General features: G+C 37.5%; 1 protein-coding gene across 2 annotated transcripts in view; it reads right to left on the bottom strand.

The window, feature by feature from the left end:
* Positions 1–14141, bottom strand: part of LOC101511777 (phosphatidylinositol 4-kinase beta 1) — a 19208-nt gene extending 5067 nt beyond the window's left edge. Inside the window, exons 1-10 of one of the 2 annotated variants that reach the window (XM_012716478.3) lie at positions 12049–14141; positions 11321–11506; positions 11121–11169; positions 10347–10479; positions 9760–10246; positions 9331–9411; positions 9128–9247; positions 7656–7725; positions 6222–6319; positions 6026–6130 (exon numbers count right to left, since the gene is read on the bottom strand). In XM_012716478.3, the coding sequence (XP_012571932.1) occupies positions 6026–6130; positions 6222–6319; positions 7656–7725; positions 9128–9247; positions 9331–9411; positions 9760–10246; positions 10347–10479; positions 11121–11169; positions 11321–11506; positions 12049–13527 (2808 nt within the window). In that variant the 5' untranslated portion in view covers positions 13528–14141. Of the gene's footprint in view, positions 1–6025; positions 6131–6221; positions 6320–7655; positions 7726–9127; positions 9248–9330; positions 9412–9759; positions 10247–10346; positions 10480–11120; positions 11170–11320; positions 11510–12048 lie in introns of both variants that reach the window. The other variant, XM_004502873.4, reaches the window with a different exon arrangement.
* Positions 14142–14294: the final 153 nt, after the last annotated feature.

Genomic DNA, 14294 nt, shown 5'->3' on the forward strand with positions numbered 1-14294 from the left:
GCTCATGTATATATATAGGTCCAGTGACCTCATGATATTTTCTAATATTCTAACAATTCCTTCTAAATTTAAGATGGTATCAGAGCTCCTGATCCTTGGGAGCCTCTGACCGTGCCTGTAAACCCTAAGTTGCAGCCTTCATTGTTGCGCCACCTTTAAGCATTGCTGCAGCCTTCATTGCAGCGCAACCCTCCGTGCCTGTAAACCCTAAGTTGCAGCCTTCATTGCTGCGCTACCTTTAAGCATTGTTGCAGCCTTCATTGCAGCACAACCCTCTCTTCCTTGATCATGGCTGAGGTCATGAATCCTATTCTGGAAACTGGGGACAAACCCCAGACTGCTGGAGAATTGCAGAATGTTCATTCTGCTTATCGATTAAATGGGAAGAATTATCTCAAATGGTCTCAACTCATTAGGACCATCTTGAAAGGAAAAGGAAAGGTCAGTCACCTGACTGATAAAGCACCTGATAAAACAGATCCCAAGTTCAAATCATGGGACGAAGAAGACTCCATGATCATGGCGTGGCTATGGAATTCAATGGTCCCAGAAATCAGTGATACCTGCATGTTCCTTAAATCAGCAAAGGAAATTTGGGATGCAGTAGAACAAACTTATTCTAAGGCCAAGGATGCTGCTCAAATTTATGATGTAAAGGTAAAAACCGTGGCTGCCAAACAGGGAAACAAATCAGTTACAGAATATGCCAATCAACTCAAGTCTCTATGGATGGAATTGGACCACTATCGAGTTATACAAGCAAAGTGTTCAGAAGACTCAGCAATCCTTAAGGAGTATATTGAACAAGATAGAGTCTATGATTTTTTGGTAGGCCTGAATCCTTAATATGACCAGGTCCGAATCCAAATCCTAGGAAAAGAGAAAGTTCTCGGGCTTAATGAAGTGGTAGCCATTATCCGGAGTGAAGAAAGCAGGAGAGGACTGATGTTGGAGACCTCAACCACTGAAAGCTCCGCAATGATAGCTGAAGGAGGAACAATCATGGTTGCTAACCAGAGGAAAAGTGGGGTTCCAAATATGGAGAAAAAACACGAGGAGGTCTGGTGTACCCACTGTAACAAGCCGCGCCACACAAGAGAGAAGTGCTGGAAATTACATGGAAAACCCCCAAGCCGAGAATGGGGGCCGAAAGGAGGCCCTCCAAAAAGAGGAGGGCAAGGGCAAGCATACATTGCTAATGGACAAAGTGAAGAATCTGTCCAGCTGAATCATGAAGAGATAGAACGGGTCAGATCCCTCCTTAGTAAATTGGAGAAGCCCACAGGTACATGCTCCTTAACATATTCTGGTAAGCTTCCACTTTCTTTTGGGCTTAATGTTTCAGATACACCATTTACACATTACTGGATATTAGACTCTGGAGCCACTGACCATATGACCCCTCTACCCAAATACTTCTCCACATATTCCCCATGTCCTAGCAACAAGAAAATTTCCACGGCAGATGGAACCCTTATAACTGCAGCAGGACAAGGAGAGGTCAAAATAAGCCCATCCATAACATTAAAAAATGTCCTTCATGTCCCTAAACTGTCCACCAATCTGATTTCTATACAAAAACTCACAAAAGATCTCTCATGTAATGCTGTTTTTCATAGCAACTCTTGTATACTGCAGGACAAGAACTCGGGGAGGACGATTGGACATGCTAGAGAATGGAATGGCCTATACTACATGGACGATCCTAATCTGCCTACCAAGAGCCGCTCTCTCATATCTGAATCTACCATGACCAATAAAGAGAAAGCTCAACTATACCATTGTCGGCTAGGACACCCTTCATTTCGAGTTGTAAAAGTGCTTTTCCCTTCCTTGTTTAAAAATTTAAATGTGGAGAGTCTCCATTGTGAGGTGTGTGAGCTTGCTAAACACAAGCGTGTACCTTTTCCCATTAGCAATAAAATGAGTCCTTTCCCTTTCTTTCTTGTTCACACTGATGTATGGGGTCCTGCTTATGTTCCTAATATCTCAGGTGCTAAATGGTTTTTAACCTTCATAGATGATTGTACCCGAGTGACTTGGGTTTTTTTATTGAAACAAAAATCAGAAGTTAGCTCCGTGTTTTTTCAGTTTGTCTCAATGATTAAAAATCAATTTGGGGTCGGTATCAAAAGAATTAGGTCTGATAATGCCAAGGACTACTTTAACCTTGTACTAAACTCTTTTTGCCAAAAGGAAGGGATAATCCATGAGTCCTCATGTGTGAACACACCCCAACAGAATGGGATTGCAGAAAGGAAAAATGGGCACCTATTAAATCAAACTAGAGCTCTACTTTTTCAAAACCATGTTCCTAAGAGATTTTGGGGGGAAGCTCTTCTTACTGCCACTTACCTAATCAATAGGTTACCCACTAAAATCTTAGACTCAAAAAGTCCCATGGAAGTCCTATCCTCATTCTACCCACACTTGGATCCTACAAATAAACTCCAACCTAGAATATTTGGGTGTGTATCCTTTGTGCATGTTCATAGTAATGAAAGGGGAAAATTGGACCCTAGGGCTGTCAAATGTGTATTCTTAGGGTACTCTACCAACACAAAAGGGTACAAATGTTTTCACCCCCTATCAAAAAGATTCTATGTGTCAAGAGATGTCGCCTTCAACGAACAAGAGAGCTACTTCAAGCAGCCTCATCTTCAGGGGGAGAATGTAAGAGAGGAAGATGAGACTCTGATGCTTCCAAATATGACATTTGGACCTGAAATTGGGACAAATGGCATTGATGTCCCTGAAATTGAGAGAAGAACAGAACCTGCACCTGAACCAACAGCAGGACCTACACCTACACCTGCACCTGAACCAACAGCAGGACCTGCACCTGAATCAACAGCAGGACCTACACCTGCACCTGCACCTAAACCAACAGCAGGACCTGCACCTGAATCAACAGCAGGACCTACACCTACACCTGCACCTAAACTAACAGCAAGGCATGCACCTGAACCTGCACCTAATGATGGAAAATTTGGGAAAAATCTGGTATATTCAAGGAGAGAAAAAGCCATTCTAGAATCTGGCAATGTCCAAGAATCCAACCCATCATCACTGCATGAGGTAACACCTTCGAATCCTATAAACTCCAATGATTCTAATGAGTTTGTTTCTGCAAATCTAGAAGCACAGGCGGACCAAAATCTAGACCTACCCATTGCCCTTAGAAAGAGAACTAGAACATGCACCCAACAACCACTTTACCCACTATCAAATTTCCTATCCTTTGAAAAATTCTCACCTACTCATAAAACCTTTCTCACAAGCCTCAACTCCACACACACACACCTTCCTCTGTATCTGAAGCATTATCTGACAGGAAATGGAAACAAGCCATGGATGTGGAAATGGAGGCGTTAAACAAGAATAGGACATGGAAACTTGTCACCCTACCAATTGGAAAAAAACCAGTAGGATGCAAGTGGGTATATACAACTAAATACAGGGCTGATGGGACCATTGAACGTTACAAGGCAAGATTAGTGGCCAAAGGCTTCACTCAAACCTATGGAGTTGATTACTTGGAGACATTTGTCTCGGTTGCTAAGATGAACACGGTCAGAGTAATATTGCCATTAGCAGCAAATCATGATTGGGATCTGCAGCAGTTTGATGTGAAGAATGCATTTTTACATGGAGACCTTGAAGAAGAAATATACATGGAGTTGCCCCCTGGTTACAATGGGCAGGTTACTGCTGGAACTGTTTGCAAGCTAAGAAAGGCTCTATATGGGCTGAAACAAGCCACAAGAGCATGGTTTGGAAGATTCACCAAAGTTATGACAGGTCTAGGCTACAAACAAAGCCAAGGGGATCACACATTCTTTATCAATCATTCAGATTTAGGGGGAGTAACAATTTTATTGGTGTATGTAGATGATATTATAGTTAGTGGGGATGACAAAAAGGAGCAGCAAATGCTAAGTAAATGTCTTGCCACGGAATTCGAGATCAAGGCATTAGGGAGACTTAAATATTTTCTGGGAATTGAAGTTGCCCATTCCAAGAAAGGAATCTTCATATCTCAACAAAAATACATTACTGACTTGCTTAAAGAAACAGGGAAGACAGCCTGCAGACCAGCAAGTACTCCAGTGGACCCAAATATAAAGTTGGGAAGTGCGGAGGAGGATATTGTCGTGGACAAGGAAATGTATCAAAGACTTGTGGACAGGCTTATTTACTTATCTCATACTAGACCAGACATTGCTTTTGCTGTAAGTCTAGTTAGCCAGTTTATGCACCAACCAAAGGAAGCACATTTACAAGTTGCTCTTAGAATTGTCCAGTATTTGAAAGGGACCCCAGGAAGAGGGATTTTGTTCAAACGAAACAAGAGTGTAAGTCTTGAAGCATATACGGATGCGGACTACGCAGGGTCGGTGGTAGATAGCAGATCAACTACTGGATACTGCATCTTCCTTGGTGGAAATCTAGTAACTTGGAAGAGCAAAAAACAGAGTGTAGTAGCTAGATCGAGTGCTGAAGTAGAATTTCAAGCAATGACCCACGGAATATGTGAATTTCTATGGCTGAAGATTATATTGGAAGACTTGAAGATAAGGTGAGATGAACCTATGAGGTTATATTGTGACAATAAATCTGCAATTAGTATAGCCCACAACCCGGTGCAACATGATAGAACTAAACATATAGAGGTTGACAGACACTTTATCAAGGAAAAACTAGACAGTGGCATGATTTGCACACCATATGTATCCACTCAGAATCAACTTGCAGACATACTCACCAAGGGGCTGAACTGCATTAACTTTGAAGGAATTATATCCAACCTGGGAATGGAAAACACCTATTCACCAACTTGAGGGGGAGTGTCAAAACCGTGATTCCCCTTAGTATTTTAGGCAGTTTTATATTTATTGTACTTCTGTAACAGTTGTATCTTGCTATTATTAGGTTTATGTATATAGGATCAATCCCATAATGACAGGGATCCGTTTTCCTTAGAATTAGCTGTCTATATTTCCTCAAATAAGCTGTTGGCTCATGTATATATATAAGTCCAGTGACCTCATAATAATATATGAAAGAATATTATTCCTTCTAAATTTAAGACTTTACCTGTTTATATAAGAAAATGAGAATATATTGGATTTTTTACTCTGAATGTCGAATAAGTTCTAACATTTTAGAAGATTTTTAGTAACATATCTGTTGAAATTGTGGGATTTTAGAGAAAAGGAGGAGAGAAAATAATAAGGGCTTGAATATTATTGATAATAGCTTTATGATAACTTAATTACAAATGACTGAATACTAATCTCTATTTATAGAGAAACATAGACTCAATCCTAAATAAGGAATAAATCATAATAATAATGAGAGATATTCTAAGATTCTCTATGATTATAAGTTGATCATAGAAAATAACTCAAGATACTCTAATATAATATAAAAGAATATTTTATAATATACTCATGAGGTGGATTGTGAGTTCATGACAAAGAAGGGATACATACCAAAGGAAGGAGGATAAGAAATCCTTGAATGATAAACTAATAGGATAACAAACAACCAAGAGAAACAAATTTTTATTTAGCTCTTTCCTTTTTGTCAATACTTTACCTGTTTATATAAGAAAATGAGAATATATTGGATTTTTTACTCTGAATGTCGAATAAGTTCTAACATTTTAGAAGATTTTCAGTAACATATCTAAGCATAACAAACCTAGCTTTCTGTTACGAACTAGTTATGTTCTTCTATGATTGTAATTTGTAAACTTTTCTAGAAAACTTGGGTATGAAACTATGAATATAAATTTCTCTCTGCAATCATCTAAGCTGCAGAATACAATTTTAGATTCAAATACATATCTCAAGTCTCTCTCTCAATAGAAAACATGAAATTAGAATGCCCCAAAGGCAGGGATAAAGTGATAAACATAATATATGCTAGTGGAAAAAATGCTTAATTAAGTATTTGTTGAAAATTATAAGATGAACACGATTGGTCCACAATTATGCACTGCATCTCTAGTTTACATTACCTGAGCAAGTTTAAAACTTGGAGAATCTTCTTGATACTTGGCAATAAAGAATTCACGTAAACTTGAAATGTTGGGATATCTACTCTTGATAGAATGGAGAGAAGCCTACAAATCATATAATAAAAATATCTAATAATTAGTAAAGATAAAAATGTAAAAGTTTCAATAAATGTGAAATGTGTAAGCAGAGAATTACTGTATCTGGAATTGTTTCAATAAGAGCGGTGTAAGAAGAAGTGCATAACACTTCATACGGGCGCAGCCAGAGAGGAAGACCAGCTTCTTGGAAAATATCTGGAACAAATACTTAAAGATAGTAACCAACACATCAAGAAACATAAAACAGACAGAAGTCTACTGTATCCTGGTGTAATCTTGTGTCCTAATACAGTAAATTAAGATCCAATCATGCATCAAGAACAAAAAATATCAGGCATGTCCAACAGGTTCACTGGATGATTTCAGTCTTGCTTTTACATGGTTCCAATTTATTTCACAAGCACTGACCCAAGCGCCACAATTGACAAGGTAATAACCAACCAAAAAATTTTGGATTATCAGTCATAAGAACATGCACATGTAAGCCCAGTTCTTACCCTAAAAAATTCTTCTGTCATTCAGAGAATACTCAATCTATTCTAAACCAATTGACAGTTATTACAAGGAAAATTTAGTCTTCAAAAATAGACAGTAATGTATGGTCATGACTCATGTGGTAAGGACATCTAGAGGGTATGACTGTATGAGGGTTTGCACTTTGCCACAAAGGGTATAACTCGAGAAGAATACACAGGCAGTAAAAATAGGGATACTTGAGTTAACAATTCAGAGATAAAATGACGGTGAGTAAAGGATGAAAAACAAAGACTAGAGAGAAAGGTTTTTGGAGGGGGGGTTTTCATAGACCCAAGGAAGTGCTAACAAGATGGTTAAAAGGATTGGAAAGGTAGCGCAAGATACTAGGAGAATTGAGAAATAATTTTACGAGAATGACTTGTTGGGAATGCTCTAGAGATTGAAAAGCAGTGTTTCATATGTTTCTGTTTTCAACGTTGAGGACAAGGTTGAATTTGACGTCGTATTGCTAGAATAGAAGTTAAGGAGAAGTTAGTTAATGATAGTGCAACAGTTAGAATAGTTGGTTGATTGGTTTGACCAATGACCAAAATCATAAATACAAATGAGTTTTTTTGGAAGACAAAATAATATCAAAAATCAATGTTTGCGTTATGAACCCAGAAATTAAATTGAAAAGAAAGTACGATTTTATCGAAAGATTAAAAAAGAATATATATATATATATATATATATATAGAAAGAGAGAGAGAGAGAGAGAACATAGAAGAAAGATCTCTCATCAAGGATTTCTCCTCTTCTAGAGCCACTGCTCTATTCACCAAATGTTCACAAATCTGAATGCCTTCCCTCTATCCTTGCCTGCTGCATCCTCCTATTTATACAAACATTCATCTAACTAGCTGCTCTAACTCTAACTACTATTTCTAGTCTAATTCCTTTTTATTCTATTCTATATCCTAACAGTTTGCACCATAATGAACATCACCAGAACGATAATTGTAAGATTTTGCATATGAAGGAGCAAAGGAAAATTTAGGCAGAGACAACCTACCATAGAAATGTGAAATGAGTTGAACTGCCAGATGCTCCTGCCTACAATCGTCCCCACTCTTTACAATAACCTATGTGGAAAGGGGAAACTCTGCTATCATAATCAATGGATTTGTGATCTGAGAGCAGCACATATTCTCAAACAGATGATCAATTAACTTCATAGAGAAACAATTGGCTATTCTTTACACATTATAGAGCCATATTGATAATAACAAAAAAGACAAGATAATGCTGTTTTCATCGAGTCAAAAAAATAAAGGTCATGTCTGCTAATGTATATTCTCATTCCTGACTCCGTGTTAATTCGATCATAATATGTGCAATACAAATGTGTGTTGCAATCTCTATTCTCTAACTACAAACAAAAAATGAAAGAAATATTTCATCAATAGAAATATATAAAGAACAATTTTCACGGCTAGCCCATTTTCCAAACAATAGTCTCCAATGCTAACATGATGTATATTCAAAAATCAAGCTTTTCCATCGAATTGTTTGGGTCAACCTTCCTCATTGTTGCACTGCTGGACAGCATTCCTTCAGACTGTTGCTTTCTTAATATTGTCAAGTCTAACTATACAAACCATTCAGAAAATACTTCGACGGCAATATTTTTCAGAAAAATTATTTAATACACTGCATCTTACGACTTCTTTAGCACACCATATTAAGCATGATAGGATAAACTTACACACTACATTATGATTTTATCAGCTGTTTGGTGCACATACTATATTGTACAAACTTATCCACTAAATCCCCTTTGTGCATAAAAATTATGTATAACATAGTCAAACCTTGTACGTGGGATTATGTCTTAACTAGGCTTTCATGTATAAGCTCATAAAAATACAAATCTGAAAATATTAATTTGTCACTAGCTGTTAGATCTATGTTATTAGAATTTATTTAATTTTCGTATGCAGGCAAGACCTTCTTTTTAATATTTTTTGTTATGTATGCAGTGAGTTTTGTTTTTTTCCTTAAGACTTAGGAAGCCTTATTTTTCTACAATTTAGAACATAGTAAATTTATGTAAATACAGAAGATGGTGCAAAAATATCAGATTTTATCATATCCATTGTTAAAAACAGGACCATTAAATATGGCATGGTATCCACACAACAATATCTTGTATGATGTAATACCAACATTGTATAGTACTAAATTTTTATCAAGTCTACTATCAAGCATTATTCTATCATACATACCAAAGGAGCTTTTAGTAAATTATAAAAAATATGATGAATAATGGTTATGGTACAAGATCGTCAGTGTCACTAGGAATTGCAAAACATTATTTTCTGAGTTTGATAAATAATGAATAGAAAATGAGTAAATCAAGAACCAGTTTTCTTTAGGTGGTAAACATTGATTGATTAAAAGATACTCGGGGTTTATTCATGTCTTCGTGACTTTCCAAAAATAATGCAAATCAAGCAAATTATTTTGATCGATAAATATACTTACAGATCTCAAGTCCCAACCAGGTAAGTTCCCATGTATAGAGGCCTTCTTTATCCTCTCTTTCTTTACTTCCCAAAGTTCACCAGACAAGGCATCACTGGCTTTAGGAGTAATTCCGTTTGCCTGTTTGAAGGAATCATGCCATGTAAAGCAACTCCGCATTTCTAAGGTTGTTGAACAAAACTAAACCAACAGCTGTGCCTTACCCTTGGTTGCGCGTCTGATGAATCTTGACCAGCACCTTTCAAAGGGAGTCCAAGAGGTGCTTCCCCTTTTGCTGCCGCAGCCTACCATATTTAAAATGTTAGCAAAATCGAAATAGTAACATGAATTGGGGAAATGCCATACATAGACATGAGTGAAAATATTATAATAAGATATAATTCTAATTTACACTTATCATTTGTTTATATTACATGGCATCAAGTAATTGTATGAAAGGCAGTATGGGTCACTGAACAGTGAACAGGGTGACCAGTTTAAGAGCTAGTCACGGTTAAACAGATTCAACTATATATTAAATAAGAACAGTAGGAACTACTGTTTGAGTACATTTCAAATGATGAGTTGATGAGAGAGAGAGAGAGAGAACAATCACCATTCTCACTATACATGAATATCACTGAAAGACCCACCTTTACTTCCTCTAATGCTACCGTGCTTGGAACACGGCGATGCTCCTTCCTCCGTCGTGGAGCTGGATCCTCAATATCTTCCATTCTTACCCCAGGATCAGCTTTCAACACTACCCTTACACACTCTACATCATTGTCATGCCCTGGTCTAGCCATTTCTTGTATACCCTCTCTATAAGCTGAAGCAGAACACCAACTAACATCATGTGGATCCACATTAGTCTTCTCCAGCTGCTCATGTGATTGTCTTTCCACAGAAAGATTCACTCTAACAATTCTGATTTTTGCCTCAGATACATGGGTCATTGCCTGGTCAATAGCCTGGGCAGTTGATCTGGACATTCTTTCATTGCTATTACGATACGCCTCTTGTGCTGTCCATAATGGATAGGCCCAAGGGGGTGGCTTTTGCAAGAGAGCATCTCCATTTGCCAAAGGGATTCCACCTTTAGAAAGTTTCTGAGAACTAGATGCCTCCTTGGAAAAGCTATAACAAATGTTTCCGAGGAAGGGCAACATATCAGAAAAGTGATTTTCATCTTACTACTGACTATTTTCCACAATACATGAGGACTATAATCCAATACCTGGGCACTTCACATCTCAAAACTTCAACACAAATCAGATACGGCGCCTTCTCCCTAGAATTCAAGAGAACAGCTTCATCTTCAGGAATATGAATTACACGGTACATACCCTTTCCCAATGGAAAACAAACGCCTAGGAAAATAGGAAAAGCAATACTCATATACATGCAAGAGGATAAATGAAAACTGTAAGAAAAGGGAATGCAGCAAAATAATTGACACACCCAAAAGTGATGTATTTTTCAAGTAAAGAATTACAACAGACGACAATTCTATTATATTATAGAAAAACTTCTCACCAGTTTCCCCAGAATTGAGCCATTAATATGTACTCCCTCCAATCCTATTTATAACAGACAACTAGGTCATATTTTTTGTCTTAAAAATAAGAAACATAGTACACTTTTTAAATGTATTAATTATTGAAATTCCTTTTACACCCCGACTTTATTTTGATTTTATTTTACCAATAAATCCATCTTTCCTGTGCCAGTTGGTTCATTCAATGAGTGTTAAGGATCTTTTTTGGAAAAAATATAGCATTAACTCCTTTTAATGTGTTTTCTAAATACACGATTGTTTCTTTTGTTTCTCATAAATAGGACCGAAGGGAGTAATTTCTAAACATTAAATCCAACAGAAATAAAAAAGAAAAGAGCAAAAGACAATGACCGATAATCTGCTCCATTTAGTGAAACTCACAGCAACTAGTGGAATCCGTTGAGCCCTAATGAACATCACTAAAATATAATATCATTGATAGTTAAGAAGTACCTCCGGTATTATGAGCCTCTGTTAAATGCAAATTGATTTCCGCAAGTGACTTGAAACACCAGAATAACAAAGAATATGTACGTGTCAGAAGCAACAGAATGTAACAGACTCAAACATATATATAAATAAACGCATTCATACATCCTATCTGTATGTCAATAAGATAAACAAAAAATCAAAGAAAAATGCAAAAGAATTACCTCATGCAGAGCGCGTTTGCGATCTTCAATTGGAAATACATCAACTAACCCAAATGATGTCTCACACAATGACAGCACAAAATCCAATGAACCATGGTAAGCTCCTTTACGAAACTGTGACAAATTAATTGGAAGTGGGGGCTTTGTTCCTGATTTTTCATTTCGCTGCTTTGGTGATCCAGGACACTTCTACCAAAGTAACATGATAAAATCTAATTGAGGCATACAATATGATAGATGGAAATTGTCGTTTATTTAATACTAAACCAACAAAATATGAATAATAAAATGAAAATAAACTTCACAATGAATTGATATCAATGGTACTCTTGTGACTCTAACCCACAAACTAAAATAAGGGATGTTACCAATAACAATTTTTACTCAAGCCTCTAACAAGTGTTTAAGATATCATGCACCAAACGTCCGTTATATGACTGTCCCAAATAATGAGTGCTGGTGGCCAATCATGTGGTTGAAAAATGTAATCAGTGTCAAAATGTAGAGGGATGCAGTAAATTGGACTTTGTATTGCGATATAAGAGACATTAAGTCATTTGTATGGTTGAAAAGACAATTAATTAGTGACTTAGTATGTAACACAGATTCGTTTTTCTTTTTGGGTAAAGTGTAACACAGTTACACAGACTCTATTTACAGTTTTTCATTACAATCCACCAATATACAAAGAAACCAAATATGAATTGTTAAATAAAGATTCAACAGACCTCTTTCTCCTTTTTTGACCCCAATAGCTCTGAATCTTCAATTGAACGATCACGATCTCTAAACAATTTGCGGAAGAAATTTTCTGTGCCTGGACTACTTTCAAATAAGCCACTGTTGTTGTTTTCATTGGCGGAACCACCTTTACCGTCTTCAGGGTGAACACGAAAAAGTCTTTTCAACAAAGAAAACTCAGAAGGCTCTTCTTCCTCAACTTTGCTAGTACCATCTTCAATTTTATCATTGATATCTCTCTTGTCCTCAAATTTATCCTTAAATAATTTATGAAAAAACCCTTCTTTTTCATCCTCTTCAGCAGGCTTTGCGCATTTCTCTTCAGAATTGCCAATATTTCCATCACTGTCATCCTTCTTATCTTCAAATTTCTCACGGAAAAGCTTTCGAAAAAATCCCTCCTTTTCTTCATCTTCCATTGTTCGAGTGTGTGTTTTATCCTCAGAATCATTCTTGCTATCACGAAACAATCTCTTAAAAAATCCCTCTGAACTTGAGGCCAAATCCTCTTCTTCACCACCTTTACTGTCCCTTAAGAGCCTTTTAAAGAAACCATCCTTTTCAGACTCTTCATCATCCCCTCTACTGTCCCTTAAGATCCTTTTAAAGAAATTATCCTTTTCAGAGTCTTCGTCACATTTCTCAAATGACTTGCGGAAGAGAAAAGCATCCCGAATTTTCGAACCCAATTCATCATCACCTTTACTATCTCTCAAAAGCCTCTTGAAAAAACCATTCTTTTCAGAGTCGTCGTCATCCTTCTCAATTGACTTCCTAAAAAGCAAAGCATCTCTAACCTTCGAACCCGGCATAAATTTCCTAAACAACTTGTTCTCCTCAGGAGACTGAGGACTACCATCCTCTTGCAAATTGTTTCCCGAAGAAGGCGAGAATGACAAAGATCTCTGTGTAGCTGGCGAAGATGTTAGCGACAACAACCGGTGTTTTGATGACAGTATCTTATTCAAAACTTGGTTCTTGCCTCCGGGGCTTGAAGGCGCACTTTGAGGCCGTATCAAGGGTGGCCACTCACCCATCAATGTGGCTGCAATCTGACACTTCTCCTGAATCCTACTAATCCCATCATTGTCATCAGAGTCCTCAAGTTCAGCCAACAAGAACCAATGCACCTTCAAAGCAATCTTAAGTGACTTGGAGCACACATCTATAACAAACTTATCCAAAGAGGGACTGGGTTTGTGTATCATCATGTAACACACTTGAAACAAATAACCCTCAATTCCCTGTAAGGGAAGTGTATACATTCTATTACAGAGATAATCACGCACCCCTGCATGATCATGCTTGTACAAGTAGCTAACAGCAATCCACTCACAGAAGAACGAAGAGTCAAAGAACCTAATGAGCCACCCATTTTCACTGGACTCACTCGTCAAATTCGACCTTGAAACGATTTCTCTGGGTTCTTCACCCACCCCACGAGCCAATCCTAAAAACTTCACCATATTGAATCTACCATCATCAACACAACCGAGACCAAACCTCGTCTCGTTTCAGCCGAAACAAAACCACCCTGATTTCGATTAGATCACCAGTTATAACCATGCTTAAACCCTACAAATCCCTAAAACCTTCTCCGAACCCTAATCCTACCAAAAATCGAAATCGCAACCCTTGTTGGGAGGGTGTTTTCTACAAATTCCGATGATAACGAAGTTGAGCAGAAGAAAAACCTTGCATCAATCGTGGAAATGGTGCAGCAACGTAATCGACGTTTTGTAGTGAGATAATTTAGGGCTCGGAAAACTGAAGCTGCAGCGGGAAGAATGTTCCGATGAATCGCGACGCGGCTTCGATACAATTCGAGGAAATTGAGGTAACGAAAATGCGTGAAAGGGTGAAATATGAATATTGTTGTAACCGAAGAAGAACGTGGAATTGGAACGAACGCCGCAATGGATCTTCGCACCGCGTTCCAAACGACGGCGTTTCGATGCGGAGACAATGGTGCGGTGGTCGTGGTAGTCGCTGTTTCTTTTACATAGAGAACGACTAATTATGGTGAGGTGCGGGTTAATTAGTAAGTAAAATATAAATTAAAAAATACTAACATGGGATTAACTGTATCATGTGCCATGATCCACGGTTATTTATTTCCCTCCATTTTCAAGGACAAGTAAATCAAGTGGAAATTTGGGATCTATACTACTCACGTCCTATGTCCATTTGAAAAATATATATACTTTCACTTTTTAATACACTTATTTTTCAA

The sequence above is a fragment of the Cicer arietinum genome, chromosome 5, assembly GCF_000331145.2.
Source record: "Cicer arietinum cultivar CDC Frontier isolate Library 1 chromosome 5, Cicar.CDCFrontier_v2.0, whole genome shotgun sequence".
Classification (NCBI taxonomy): Eukaryota; Viridiplantae; Streptophyta; class Magnoliopsida; order Fabales; family Fabaceae; genus Cicer; species Cicer arietinum.